The 15,854-nt window shown below is 35.9% G+C and overlaps 1 protein-coding gene and 1 long non-coding RNA gene across 2 annotated transcripts; one reads left to right on the top strand and one right to left on the bottom strand.

Annotated features, from left to right (window-relative positions):
* Positions 1-321: 321 nt before the first annotated feature.
* LOC136209424 (universal stress protein A-like protein) lies at positions 322-1,196 on the bottom strand. The gene is made up of 3 exons (XM_066000885.1): positions 977-1,196; positions 666-885; positions 322-565 (listed from the first exon to the last, which is right to left on the bottom strand). The coding sequence occupies exons 1-3, from the start codon at positions 1,191-1,193 to the stop codon at positions 472-474; spliced, it is 531 nt and encodes a 176-aa protein (XP_065856957.1). The 5' UTR covers positions 1,194-1,196; the 3' UTR covers positions 322-471.
* Positions 1,197-5,105: 3,909 nt separating this feature from the next.
* Positions 5,106-5,915, top strand: LOC136209273 (uncharacterized). The gene is made up of 3 exons (XR_010677441.1): positions 5,106-5,344; positions 5,497-5,589; positions 5,677-5,915. It is a non-coding gene; the product is annotated as an uncharacterized lncRNA (long non-coding RNA).
* Positions 5,916-15,854: the final 9,939 nt, after the last annotated feature.

Genomic DNA, 15,854 nt, shown 5'->3' with positions numbered 1-15,854 from the left:
ACGGCAACCATTAATCTTGTTAGTGAATTAATGGATCTATATAGATACGACAAAAAAAAAAAAGATTCACATCGGAATGTTCAAAATGACTTAAAGGTTAATGGTTAATCGTATCTGAATTGCAGATGCTTTTCTACGGATTTGGATTACAAAAAAAAAATAAAGGTTTCTTGTTTTGTATTTTTAATACCTTTTATCGTTATTTTTTATCTGTATAGTCATCTTAATACCTTTTAGATCTTGTAAAGTTTTATTACTTGTTGTTTGCGTTTCCATAAAAAAAATTACATATATAATTATTAAAAAAACAAAAACTAAATGTAATTATAAACTTGTCTCTTTTATTTAAATCCATACAGTATTTTACATAGACCATTTTAAAACATTCACACCCTAAACAATCTCCATATATATAATGATACATACATACATACGTACATATAATTAAAACTAACTGATCACATGACTGAACTACTTGGTAAGTAGTTCCCTCGGTGGCCTGACGATAAGGATAGGACATTTTGCATGATGAGAACAGTAATCACTTACACTCCCTAAGAATGCCCTACAAAATAACCAAATCACATTTTAATTTTTGTAAGTCAAGAGCTATATATATGTATCTTCCCTAATACAATACAATACAGGTTTGGGGAGAAAAGTACCTCTTAATTTTACCAAGCCCTCGACTGCCAACAACAAGGAGATCAACAGGATTCTGCTCAGTAGCCTGACAAATCATGTCTTTTGCATCTCCTTCAAGAACCAGAGTTTCTGCTTTCACCATCTTGTCACTGCACATATTCAGTGCACGGGATAGCAGTGCTGCAGAAGTATCTTGCTGAGACTTCCTCACTGATTCCACTAACGTTGGGGTATAAAAAGCTGCATTATCAATGAATACAACAATTAATTAATTAGTTCAAAACGCAACCAAAAGAACACAAACTTGGGTTGAGTTAGCAAGCAGTACTACCAGCTCCTCCACCAGGAATAATGGGGTAAGCAGCGGGGTTAAAAGGCTGCTGAACATGAACCAGAGTGATCAAACCACCTTCAATGCTAGGTTCATTAATGAGGTTGTCAAGTGTCCATTGAAGTGCATAGAAACTTCCTTCACTTTCATCTATTGCAACCATCATTTTCATCTTTTTCTTCCCAATAATTTCTCCTTCTCTACTCTCCTCCATCATATCTCTCTCTCATTTAATATTATCAATTATATATAGTGATGTTGTATATATGACTGTGTCTGTGTGGATGCCATCTGGATTCTTAATTTAGACAGATGGAGTTCATGCAGATATAAAATAACAAATTATAGACATCAGCTCAATATGTATAAAGTTTTGCTTTCCATTCACGTGATTTTGCACTTTTGTCCTTGTCGTTATTATATGCTTCTTCCATATCATATGCATATTTTCATCCCTTAGATAGGGCACCAACAATGTTAGCAAAATCAGATTGGATCTCACCGGTCCGCTCCAGTATTTTAGAGGTTCTAAGTTGAATCGGTTCTGATATATTATGGGTCTTAGACGAAAAAGAGATAAAGAAGTTTTTAATAAAAAAAATTGTATTTAAAAGTTTAAAATAGAAATTGAGACCTATTTTAGACCTAAAATATCATATTACTTTTCATTTTCTAGGTATGAATGAGTATTATAACTACATTTAAAAAATTAATATATATATATATATATATATATAGTAAAAAACAATTTGGATCCCTTGTAGGTCAGATCCTAGGCAGTCGCTCTATTGACCTATGTTCAGAGCTGGTCCATAAATATTTGGGTTTTTTTTATGAATTATTATCCTATTATATTACAATTTTCATTTTGAATTTGTAAGAACAACCAGTATAAAAAAATTTGACCGGTACAAATTGTTGTTTAATTAATTCAATATGTTATATTACAAAACAAATCATTTTTTTTATTAAATCACGTCATGTAAAACTCAAATACCGAGCCTACCCATATAAGCCCACAAAAAATACATATATTATTTTGAAGGATAAGAAATGGTTTACAGTGCTCCATAACGTTTTGCGGTGGTCTATAAATATTCGGACTTTCTTATAAATTGTTGTCCTACTAGATTATAATTTTTATTTTGATTTTGTAAAAATACTCACCATAAAAATTTGATCGATACATGTTGTAATGTAATTAACTCAATATGAGTAAATTAGTGAAAATTAATTTTGTCATAAAATATATTGTAACAATCAATATATATATATAGATATTAGTCATTTTAGATTGAATATATATTAACATTTTTTGTTTAAGGAAAAAATTAAGATTGTAAAAAAATAATTATTAAAATTATATAATAATAAAAATAAAAATATTTTTTTTGATAGAAATTGGGACGAGACAGAACTAGGGCAGGGTGAGCACCCATGACCCAAGGATTGTCAAACCCGCAATATATTAATAAAAGAAAAAAGTGAATGTTTGAACAAGAGGAGAGGAAGGAAAACAAACAAAAAGAAGAGGGGAGGAGAAAAGTTTAGAGAAAATTAAGAGAAACGCAAATGTGAAATACTACAAATGTCATCATTGATAAACCTGTGGTAAAAATCAGGAGCGGAAGCCCACCAATTGATCATTGAAGAAGAGACTCCAAATTTTGCCAAAGCATCAGCAACTCTATTTCCTTCCCTAAAGATGTGAGAAAAGAGAATATTCATCCTAGAGCAAATATTGAGACAGTGCAACCATTCTTGTCGAATACTCCAAGGAACATCCATGGAACGATGTCTAAACAGATTAACAACGTACATTGAGTCTGACTCAACCCAAAGCTGATGCCAATTTTTCTCCCAAACGAGTTCAATTGCGAAAATAGCGGCTCTCAATTCAGCCATATAAGCAAAAGAAGGAGGGGTAGAAAAAGCAAAACAACCTTTGGAAAAACCTCGATAGTTGCGAAAAATACCACCCGCTCCAACCTCGCCAGGAGTGCCAAAAGCAAAGCCGTCCACATTGACTTTAACCCAGCCCGGAGGAGGTTTAAGCCAGTGGACCGGAATAATGTTGGGAGCAGGAGGTGGCCTATGAGAAGCAAGAAGACTGGATAAGATAACAGCATCTCTCCGTGAAGAGCAAAAACCTTTAGAAAAGGCAAAGGACTCGCGAATCATTCGAAATAGTTTGATCTTCGAGTGCTGAATAGAAGGAGAAACTTCCTTAAAGATTGCTTCATTCCGACAATGCCAGATTAACCAGATGCAAGTGATAGCGGCAACACGCCAGATTGTCGACACCTGGGAGCCAAAATGAATGCTACGGAGATTGCTAAAGAAGTGGATGAATTGGGAATGTCGAGGTAAAGAGCAGGCAAAATGAATCTCATGGGCCCTCCAAAGAGAATCTGCAAAAGAGCAGCTAATGAATAAATGATTAATGGACTCAGCATCCCTGCCACAAAGAACACAGCAAGAGGCAATGGAGAATCCAAGGCGCTGCAGGAGATCATGAGTCGGAACCCGTCCATGCAAAACTCTCCAAAAAGTAAAGGAGCGAGAAGGGGGAGTGTGAGCATTCCAAACAAATTTATACCAGTCCACCGAAGAGGAACTGGGGCTGATAACCGAATAGTATTCTTTGGTAGAGAAAATACCCTTTGTAGAGGGTTGCCAAACGCAGAAATCAATAACATCTCTACCCCTGTGAATAGATCGAATACTGACTTGAACAACCGAAGGAAGATTTCCTAATTCAAGCCACTCTGAATTTACCAAAAAGTCATCAACAGAATTATAGCGGGAACGCTTTTCCTGATGATCGAGACCCAATCTGTCCGCTACTGAAGGAATTATCCACGTATCAGTCCAGAAGTTGAGCTTTGAAGACTGGTCAATCCACCAAAAGGTCTGTTCCCAAATGGAAGAATAAACAAACTTACAAGAAGACCAAATCGAGGAAGGAGCAATGGTAGCTTTAGACAAACCAGAGACAGCCAGAAATCTAGATTTCATCAGAGAAATAGCAAGACTGGATCCTTGAATTAAATCCCAACACATCTTACCCAAGAGAGCCTGGTTAAAGATTCTAAACCTTAATCCCCAAACCTCCATCCTCCAAACTTTTGCAACAAGTTTGCCAGGGAACCGTGATTAGCTTCCTCTGATCAATACAACCCGTCCAAAGGAAGTTCCTAACACATCTATTGAGCTTTTTCAACAATCCCACTAGCCACTTATAAATCAAGAATGAGTGAACCAGAGATCCAGTAATAGCAGACTTAATTAGAGTTAAACGCCCTGCAAAGGAGAGAGAGCTTCCTTTCTACTTGCTAAAATGAGAGAGAAATTTGTCTGCAAGGTTGCTAAGATGACGAGCCCTACACTAGTATAGAAATGGCCTATCGCCACGCCTTATTGGCCACTTGCAACTAGTAACCGTGGCTAAAGGTCATTGGAGTCGGTTGTTCAAATAACCGACTCCAATAATACCTTAAATGGGTTTTAGCGTCGCTATATCAGCAATGGTTTCTGTCTTCAACCGACGCTAAAGGTCATTAGAGTCGGTTGTTACAAACAACTGACTCTAATGATGCCTTATTTGGCGACGGTCAATATAAACGCTGACGCCAAAAACCCTTAATTTGTCTACAACAAGAAATTAAAGAAAAAATGACTTAGTTGCCCCAAATACATCATGAACAATTAATTTAAAATAAACCTATAACACTTAGCTAATTAAATTAGCTTTAAGATAATGAAAAAAAATAGTTAAATAAGTGAATTTAATTCGTAACAATTAAATTACACAAACTAATAAAAATAGAAAGACTTAGCTAATTAATTTAACCGACTCAACTGAACTAGATTAAACTAATAGGAATTACAAATTAACAACTAAATTAATTACTAATTAGAATTGGATAATTAAAATGAATGGGGTGTGATAAAAATCCTAATCCAAAATCATGGATTATTTTGAAATTATGGGTGAAGTTAAATCAATTTGAGTAAGTGAGCAGATTTGTAAGAATTAAAAAGAACACAGGGTTAAATCAGGAAAATAGAAAGTTAATGCCTAGTGAATGAAGAGTATAAGGATCGATTTGAGATAATTTTGGGTATAAATTTCATATTTTTTTAGGTTAAATGTAACCCTCCTGCACACAGCCCCCCTTCTTATTCTCTCTCAAAACATCGAGCAGCAGTTGCTCCCTGCACCGCCGTCTCAGTTTGTTGTAGCTTCCACCGTTGCCTCGTTTCCGTTTAGCCTTGATTCGCAACCGTCATCGTTTGCTCCGCCTCGCCTGTCATAGACCGCCTTCCTCCATCTTCTTCATCACGGCTCCATCATCCGTCCTAGAGGTAAGGTTATTTTTTTGTAGCCGTTATTGTTTGCTCCATCTTCCTCCATCTTTTTGCAGCCGTCATTGTTTGCTCCGCCTCGCCTGTCATGGACCGTCTATCTTTTTTGATTTTGCTGTTATTTTAAGAGTTTTCGATTTTCTTGTTTCTAGATCTAGTGATAATTGCAGATCTGTTTCGGGGAAGGCTATTTGTTTCTCACTCTTTCGGCTACCCTCGCAGATTTGGCGATCTGCTGCTCCGAGGTAAAAATCAGCCTGAATCTTTCTTAAACAATTTATTTTAAATTTCGTTTTTTCTAGCCCTCTAATCTTAATTTATTTTGTTAACAGAAATGATACTCGACTTTGATTTAATGCTGGGAATGACGAGACTCCGAACAGGTGTTCCAAACATTGGTTTTTATGTTTGAGAAGAAGAAGACTGTGTACTGGAAGATGTTGAATGTTGAATGTTCTAGCTTTAAATTAAATGAGAAAGTATACAAAATTTGTAATCAAACCTCTTTATAAATGTGTGATTTGTAATTTTGTAGTACCGATTAATTTAATGTGTTTATGTTTTATTTTAATTGATGAACATCAGATTAATTTGGAAATGTGTCACCTAAATTCATTTTCCTTGATAAATAAGGATATATATAGAGAGATGGGCATCAGATTAACTCCAATATTCAGAGCATTAGAGTTAGGTGTTTGTACCGAAAGACCTTTTTAGCCATGGTTGTTAGAACAACCGACTCTAATGAAAGGGGCATTAAAGTCGGTTGTTATAAACAACCGTGGCTCAAGACCCCTTAAGTCACGTTTTTTTGTAACAACCGTGGCAAAAACATAATGCATTAGAGTCGGTTATACATAAAAACAGACTCTAATGCCCCTTTGGCCACGGTCGAGAAACCGTGGCTAAAGACACCAAGCATTTGCCACGCCTCCTATGGCCACGGTCGAACAACCGTGGCTAATGATGATAAACGACCGTGGCCATAGTCCATATCTGTACTAGTGCTATGAGCTCCAATAAATAGAGGGACTCCTAAGTAATTGAAAGGGAGGGACTCCAAACGGATGCCAAGACAGTGAGTCAGACGAACCCTTCTCGGAGGACTCACCTGAGACCCAAAAAAGACAGCAGATTTATCCCAACTAACCTGCTGACCGGAGATCTATCCATAGAGTAGGAAGAAATCCTTGAGTGCGTACAAGTTGTTTAAGGAAGCCACTCCAAAAATGAGCATGTCATCAGCAAAGAGAAGATGAGAGGGAAAAGAGTTTCCACCAGAATAATACATAGGAGATAACTACCCTCGCGTACCATTTTCGCAAGCCAACGAGAGAAAAAATCCTCAGCAATGTCAAACAGAAGAGGCGAGAGGGGATCCCCTTGTCTAACCCCTCTAGAACAAGAAAAGTAACCCTTTGGAGAACCATTAATCATCACAGAAATACGAGCAGATGCTAGAATGTTAAGGATCCAATCCCTGAAAGTGAGAGAAAAACCAAAGGAATCCAGCACAGCCAAGAGGAAGTTCCAATCTAAAGTATCAAAAGCCTTACGAATATCAATTTTTAGAGCCATGTGTCCACCAAAACGTTTTCTGTCAAGCATATTAACTCCCTCAGAAGCTAATGCAATGCACTGATGAATGCTTCTACCTTTAAGGAAACCATACTGGTTGGGAGAAACAATCCTTGCAGCATAACTGCAAGACGATCAGCAAGAATTTTTGAGATGATTTTGAAACCAAAATTACTCATTACAATTGGACGAAAGTTCTCAATTCTGTCAGCTTCAACAACTTTAGGAATTAGAGCCATAATACTAGAGTTTAAACCAGGCAGGATGCAACCATGATCAAAGAAAGTCTGAACCATATTGCAAACATCCTGTCCAACAATATCCCAAAAGGAACGATAAAAAGTTCCCCCAAAACCATCAGGACCAGGGGCACTGTCAGGATCCATGGAAAAGACCGTGTAAAACATATGTGAAAAATAAAGAAAAGAAAATGGAACATATTATTCTTAATGAGAAAATCGGGAATAAAAGAAAATCAGAATCAAAACATGCAAATTCAAGGATCAAACTCCGAACCTCACAAACAACTCCACTATGCATTTACCATTCAACCTAGTATTACATTTTGTTATAAATATAAATTTACATACTTTTTAACCATATCAATCTTAATAATTAACAAATTTTAAACAAATTCTGATCGTAGGCCCTTATAAATCGAAGGCCCATAAGCCAATCTGCCCCTAGAGCCGGCCCTAAAAACTAGTTAGATCTTCTGTTTGATTTATTTATGTTGGGTTTATTAATCTTTAACAATTAAAAAAAAAGTAAAAAAGATAAAAATAAAAATCATCATTTTTGAAATTTAGTTATTCATTGATTTTTTTCTTTACTTAAATAATAAAAAATTTAATTTTAAAGTAATAATAGTTTGATGTAAAACATGTTACATTCAGACTGAAATATAGTGGCAACGAATCAATAAATTCATTAGTCTATGCTTTTTTACGTAAAATAATATTTAGCCACTTTATTTTAAAAAAACATAATATAAGGTTATTAACTTTTGATCTTTTTGTCTATTTTTTAGATTTTTAAACCAAATATATTTTAGCTTCCAGGATAGCATAGTACGGTACAAAATGATCATGCTACTCTGTTATTTTCTGTTTGTCTGTTTATGTCGAATATAACGGTTAAAAACTAAAAAAACATGGAGAAAATTAACAGTAACAAAAGATAGAGACTTTATAATGTATTTTTCAAAATAGGGGGACTAAACATTGTGCAAATTTAACCCTAACGTTTCCAAGCAAGATCAATTTTAGCAATGCAATATCGAAAATTTGAAAAGACTGGTTTGACTGTTATTTAACTGTCACATTGGACATTCCAAACTTATATGTAGCAGATTTAGTTTTTAGCATTTCAACATAATTCTTGTTAATAATATGTTAAATATTTAACCTTAACGTTACAAGCAAAGTCCAGATTTAGCCTAATGTATGATATTGTGCAAATTTAACCCTAACGTTTTCAAGCAATGTAAGTTTTAGTCATGCGCTACAGGAAATTTGAAAAGATTAGTTTGACTATAATTTAATCGTCACATTGGACCTTCCAAACAAGTTTGTCGATAAGCAGTTTTGTACATTTTTTAGTGAGAAGTTGTGTGACTCGAGACAGAAATGGGTCACTTATGATAAGGAGTTCTATGCGTTGGTTCGGGCTTTGAAGATGTGGGAGTACTATCTCATTGATAAAGAGTTTATGTTGTAAACCGACCACCAAGCCCTCAAGTATTTGGGGAGTCAAAAGCAACTCTGAAACTCCATGCACGCTAGGTAGTCCACCTTCGTGGAAAAGTTCCCCTACAAACTTCTCCATAAGTCGGGTCAACAAAATAAAGTGGTGGACGCCTTGAGTAGGAGGGTTATGCTCCTTAAGACGATAGCCCTTGAGTTGGAAGACTTTGAGCATATCAAAGGGGACTATCGGGAGGATCCCGACTTTGGAAGCATTTGGAAGGAGTGTCAAGGCCAAACCGGGAGTGGTGAGTATCAAGTGGTTGTTGATGGATATCTCATGAGGGGTAGCCAATTGTGCCTTTTGGGTACGTCGATCCGGGAAAAGGGTGATTTGAAAATCGCATGCAGGAGTTTTGGCCTGACACTTTGGTAGGAACAAAATGTTTGGAGCCAAGAGCTTCCGTTATTATTGACCTAAAATGAGAAGAGATGTTGCCTACATTCTCGAGCGCTGTAAGAATTGCCAAACTAACAAAGGCCACACTTCTAATGCGGGTTTAATGATGTCGTTGCCGCTGGCGACTTCTATTTGGGAGATCTCTCCATGGATTTTGTAATGGGGCTGCCACAGACTCAACGGGGCATGGATTCTATTTTTGTGGTAGTAGATCGGTTCTCCAAAATCGCTGCGTAACTATTTCTTTAATCTTTTCCTTATGACATATTTATATTGCTTGCTTGTGTGCTTGAATCTATAACTTGTGCTTCTAACTATTGTACTCAATAGCTTGTTTATCAAAGTCACACAGAGGCCATTCCAATTAAGTGGCCTAGTGTTTTAAACGTTCAGAAACAAAATCAAGCTTTGTTCCTGCCTGATGCAACAAACGAAATTTGCCTCTAATTCCGAGCAGCCTTATGCTATTAAACTAATTCTGTGAGAAATTTTATAAAAGTTTAAATTTATCCGATAGTTCCATTTACCCTTTTTGAAACTGGATTCTATTTGACAAGGGGCTAATATATTATTCTCCTTATTTATACCTCTACCCTTTCTATTTATCTTCCCTATTTTTTCCCTTAAATTAAACATGTGTTTGTAGTGTAATGAGGCATTTTGATCTTTTTGTTTGATTTAGAAAGGGATATATACTCCATCATTTATAAAGAATAGAATTTTTTTTAATGAATTAAACTTTTTAACTTGAATTTTTATTCATTTAAAATTACTCATCCTTCAAGTTTATTTGAATTTTCTTTCAAAAAAAAAAGTTTGGATTTTTTTTATTAATTTAGATTTTTTTTATTAGTTTAAAATTAAAACTTACTCAAGAACTTTGGATCCTAAAACTTTTCCGTAATAATCAACCATCAATGTTTTTCCTGTGAAGGAAACTAAAAACTAAAATCTAAAAAGTTACACTCTCAATATAATCTCTATAAAAATCTGATGTTATATAGTGTCCTCATGTATGTTTTACATTTTTTAAAGTGAATTAAAATTTTATTTTGAAAATAATATCAAAATAAAGAAAATTACATGAAAAATCACATGTCATCAAAGGTGTCTTCTATGATTACTTTGTTTTTGACAAAATAAGCTGTTAGCGATATTTTCAAAATATGCTAATTTCAACCTTGTCACGTGTGGTTAGGGTGCGGGCGTGCCAGAGAAGATTACTTCTCAATTAAAATGGTTAAGTTTATGGAAATGCGTGCCAAAACTTGAAATCTAATCGAAGCGATTGGCGAGGGACGCAAGGATTGAAAAAGTCCCTCTTGGGTCTCTCGCGCCGTATAGAAACTTTGCGAGATAAATTGTTTTTATTTAAGCTAAGCGTATAAATTGAAGACAGAAAAATAAAGGAAATTAAAGTGCGAAATTGACACGAGATTTTGGAAAAATTGGTGTTTTATTGATATGAATATGTTCAACAAGCATGAAATTGAAAATGAATTACAATTGAAATATGTCTATACTAAACATATAGATAATCAATTGAATTGGGAAGAGACAAATCAATACAAAGAATTGAAATGCAATTAAAATAAATTGAAATTCAACAACAAACTCGGAGCCACAATAGCTATCTCGGATTGATGTTGAATTTTGGTGTCGGCTTGAGGTTCTTGGAGAGATGTGGTCGGTCGGGCCCGTACGGTATATGATCTTGGCAATGGCAAAACGTTGGTAGGCAAATGGTACAGATTTAATCTTCAACTTTGGGAGGCTCGTTTGGGCGTTTAAGAACACGGAATTGGACGAGTAAATAGGCTAAATTTAATTTCAGAATGTCAGGAACAAACTTCTATAAGGGATCGAAGGCTAAAACGGATGCTAAGTAGACGAAATTGGGAGTTGAAAATAACTGGACGAATCTGGAAAATTCTGGAAACAGAATGTCTAAAATAATTTGGGCTGTAAAGATCGGCTTGTAACTACGGTTTCTGGGCACGGAATTGGGCAAATAAATACACTAGATTGAAATTCAGAACGTCAGTAACAACTTTGTTGAAGGGATTGAAAGCAAAAAATGACTTTAAACGGACGAAATCGGGCTTTGAAAGTAGTTGGACGAATCTAGAAAATTAATTTGAAAACAGAGTTTTAGCTAGGAATTGAGCAAATTAAAGGCTTGGAATGCTAAATTGAATAAGAAAAACTTGAAAAGAGGCTATTGGAACTTGAATTGGAGCTAAAGAGAGCTAAAAAAGGAATCGAAGCTAAGAAAAACGAAGAACGAAAAGAAAAACTTTGAAGAACTAAGAACTTAAAACTAGAAACTTAAGAGCATTGGAAGGGACCTTAGGAAGGGGTTTTGTTGTGTTGAGTTGAGTGATTTTTTATGAAGGGGAGGGGGTCTATTTATAGTATTTTGGAGTGGTATTTTGGTAATTATTAAGTGGTATTTTGGTAATTATTCACCAACTAACTCAACTACCTCCATGCCACATCACCCCACTACCTCAACTTCCACTAACTACCATCAACTTCCATTGACTGCTTCCAACTGTTGTCGGAAGAGACGATACGCCCCGCGTATCCTTGGTTACGCCCTGCGTATTGGAGGTCCTGAAGCTTGTGCGTTTCGTTGATGGTATCTGCGCGTGGCGCCTCTGGTGTTACGTCCCGCGTAGGAAAGTACGCGCTGCGTAAGAGAAGGACGCCCCGCGTGTTTGTGCTCCTGAACTTGGAACGCCTTGTTGATGCGCTTTACGCGTGACGTGTCTAGCTTTACGCCCCGCGTACTTGAGCCTCTGAAGTGGAACTTCTCCGGATGTGTGGTATACGGCCCGCGTATAGGAATACACGCCCCACGTGTTTGATTGACGCCCTCATTGGCTGGAGGTGAGTTTACATATATATATTTATTTTATTTTTTTCTAGAAAAATGGAAACTATACCCTAAAATCAAATATAAGCTTTCTATATACATGAAAATAAAATTTATTTATTTTGGGCCAACAATTGCCCCCCTCTTTTGTGTATAAATTGACTAGGATTGAAAATTTGCACACAAAAGAATGTCTTTAGGATTTTTTCTTTCTTTTTTTTTTTTTGGAAAATTTGAGAAATAAAGCAGGAAAATTACAAAGCAATATGTACGCCGAAATTATTGGAGATAATTGTACAAAAATAAATAATAACAAACTTGACCTCGTGACCGATGAATGGTTTGAGATCAAAACAGTTGTTCAGAACAGTTGTTTGATGGGATTAAATTTGATTCAGATCAAATAAATACCAAAAGCTTGGTTCTGAGATAATTGGAACTTTAGAATCACGGATTGCTTTTGAAAAAGGTATGGAAATGGTTTGCAACAAGAGAATGGCTCGTAATAATGAAAAATATCTTGAAGCTATAATAATGATTAATCTGGACACAACTGGCTCGAATTGAGGAGTGGATAACGTTTGTTTAAGCTAAATGGACTTCTAGAATAATCAGATTGGAATTTGTCGAATTGGAGGAATTGGACGTGTCGGAATCTTTTTAAAATTTGAATACACGAGTTATCCGATGTAAGAAAAATCAAATGGCAATGGGGTGATTTCGAGTGAGAAAATTGAGGTTATAGGAAATCGTTTTGAACAAAAATGAAAGTTGAGAGTTATGATTTGGATATCAACGAAGAAATTGAGATTGGTTTTGAACGAAAATGTGGTTTATGGCGGATGAAATCAATTTTGGGGAAAAAAGGCTAACCAGAACAGTTGTTTGATGGAAATTATGATTTTGAGATCAATAATTACCAAAAGCTTGGTCCTGGGTATTTTAATTAACCGGAATCAACTAATAGTTAACAAGTACGATTTAGAAATGGTAATGATTGAGTGTTCTGGTTTGTGAGTTAGAGTTTGAAACAAATGAAGAAGAAGATGTGATAACAAAAGTAGAAAATATGAACCAAATGGAAGCATGAACATAAATAATTTATTTTGAAAACTGAAATATTTTTTCATTTTTTTTTGTGCTGGCAAAAACGCCAACTTATTTTGACCATAAATGGTCTTATGGGCTATGTTGTAAGTACAACATTATGTTATCGCCTCATACAACAAAATGCTCAGTAACATCTCTCTACAAGAGGGATATGAGTTTCCATGTCTAGATTCTTATTTTCATGACTCTCTTTCCGCATAATAAAAAGTATTGGTAAACTAGAGTCTACATAAATAAACAAGGTTAATAAGTAGAAACCTCGTGACTTGTTCGGATGGTAGGAAAGTTGAAGTAGACTGGCGAAAAGAAGAATCATGGTCTGCAAACTTGGTCCCCAATTTGAGTTAACAAACTTCATGGTGATCATAGGCTCTGGAAAAACATGAGTTGTTGGAAGAATCATTAGAGGTATTTCTGGTGTGGATTCTCGATTAATCCCTTGATCTTGACTGCCCCCCAAATCACGATCATAGAAGTTTTCTTCATCATGACTGAGTTGCGAATTACAATCATAGAAAACTTCTTCATGTGTTTCTGAAGCCACTTCTTCTTCGATATTACAACTTTTCATAAAGTCTTCTGATTTTAAAGACTTCACAAGAATGAGAGATTCTTTCAGAATAAATTCTTGTTGAACCTCTTCCAGTTGGATGTCCCTCGGGTTGGATACCTCATCGTCTTGACTGGATTCTGAATCATAGCTCCAAGAAACATCTTCCTTATCTTCTTGAATTTCTACAGGTGCTTCATGGATGCCCCCCGAGTTAGAAGTGCTTGACGGGTCGTCACCCTCCCGACTGAAATCCGAATTGAGGTTATGAGATATATTTTCCTCTTCTTCCTGGGCTTGTACAACTATTTCTTTGTTCATGTCGAGGCTCCATAAAAATCCCATTAACCTTTGGGGATTTGCATATATGGGCAGTACTTCTAGAGTGGGTTCTTGTTGAGTTGCTTCCTCTATGCTGCCCCTGCATCAAGATCACTAGACGCTACATCATCCACTTCGTTGGATTCTGAGTCATAGCTCCTAAGAACATCTCCTTCTTCTTCTTGAATTTCTATAGGAGTTTCGTGGATGCCCCCCGAATCAAGATCATTGGAAGCGGCGTTATCCTCTTGCATGGACCTAGAATCATAGTCATAGGGGTCATCTCCATGCTCTTGACTTTCCATTATCGTTTCATCATTAGGCATCTTTGTTTTTGGAGGAGTTGGGAGTGTGGGAGATGCTTCTAACTTCGTATTATGATGAAATTCTTGGATTGCCCCCCAATAGCTTTCAATGCAGGCTCTTAAAGAAGCCACTATGTTAGCCGCTGTAATGTCCGTCTGTTTCTCGAGTTGGTCCATTCTTTGTTGATATTCATCGTCCTTTGGTTGGTTCTCCTCCATAAGTAATGATTCGATTTCTCCATCATCCTCAACCACTTGGACTGCTTCCATCTCTGCCACACGACTAGAATCCTCGAAAGAATTTTGGTCGTAGCTCATATCGGAGCACTCAAACTTTTCATAGGTCTTATGCTCGACTGGTGCCATGATCGTACTTCTTTCGAAGCAAGATTGCCGACAAGGACGATGGAAATGGAGGTTTTCATCCCTATAATTGCAAATATAACTACCTCGGCAATGAGGATTACTCATTCGAAGGTGCTCCCATACCTCAATATAATCAGGACCATGTGGATTTTTATGGGATTCCTGGACTTGCTCCACGTAGCAACCATATTGATCATCATAGAATGACGCGGTTTGAACGTAAGCACAACATTTGCAGTCGATATTATGTTCGTCGCTATGAATAAACTGAACATAGCCATCGTCGTAGCATCTAAAGACGGTGTACCAATGGACCCACAATCCGGTTGTACTTATTGTAAAATGTCGATCTCGATTGAAACCACCAAAATACACTGGTATTGTAGCATCCCTTGCATCTTCGTATGTTGTCCTTGTCATGGTTTGATTGCTTTGCACCTATTGATATTCAAAGGCATTCTCCGTGAATAAATAGAAAAAATGATTAAACAAAATTTATTATGAAAATCAAGTAAATGAAGCGAATAAGTAAAATTGTATAAAGTAAGAGCATGGAATAATAAGCTAAATTGAAAAGTTGAGTGTAAAAAAAATGTACGTGATGTAAAAAAGGTTTTAAATTTTTTGGCTAAGCCTAAATAAAAATATAGGTTCCACTGGGCGTGCCAAAAATTGTTAGCGTTAGCTAATAAATTTTGGTAAGGTAAAGTGGGGCGAGAAAAAAAATGAGTCGTGTTTATATGAAAAGGGTATTGAAATTTTTGGCAAAGCTTAAATAGAGGTCCCACTGGGCGTGCCAAAAATTGTTAGCGATATTTTCGAAATATGCTAATATCAACCTTGTCACATGTGGTTAGGGTGCGGGCGTGCCAGAGAAGATTACTTCTCAATTAAAATGGTTAAGTTTATGGAAATGCGCGCCAAAACTTGAAATCTAATCGAAGCGATTGGCGAGGGACGCAAGGATTGAAAAAGTCCCTCTTGGGTCTCTCGCGCCGTATAGAAACTTTGCGAGATAAATTGTTTTTATTTAAGCTAAGCGTATAAATTGAAGACAGAAAAATAAAGGAAATTAAAGTGCGAAATTGACACGAGATTTTAGAAAAATTGGTGTTTTATTGATATGAATATGTTCAACAAGCATGAAATTGAAAATGAATTACAATTGAAATATGTCTATACTAAACATATAGATAATCAATTGAATTGGGAAGAGACAAATCAATACAAAGAATTGAAATGCAATTAAAATAAATT

This window comes from Euphorbia lathyris, chromosome 10 (assembly GCF_963576675.1).
Source record: "Euphorbia lathyris chromosome 10, ddEupLath1.1, whole genome shotgun sequence".
NCBI lineage: Eukaryota > Viridiplantae > Streptophyta > Magnoliopsida > Malpighiales > Euphorbiaceae > Euphorbia > Euphorbia lathyris.
This window is presented reverse-complemented; position numbering and strand designations above follow the sequence as displayed.

Bases quoted from the DNA above. Each gene is read 5' to 3' on its own strand.
- LOC136209424 (XM_066000885.1), bottom strand. From the start codon at position 1,193: ATGATGGAGGAGAGTAGAGAAGGAGAAATTATTGGGAAGAAAAAGATG. The intron at 886-976 runs GTAGTACTGCTT...TTGATAATGCAG, and splicing joins TATTCCTGGTGGAGGAGCTG to CTTTTTATACCCCAACGTTA. The intron at 566-665 runs GTACTTTTCTCC...GTTATTTTGTAG, and splicing joins GGGCTTGGTAAAATTAAGAG to GGCATTCTTAGGGAGTGTAA.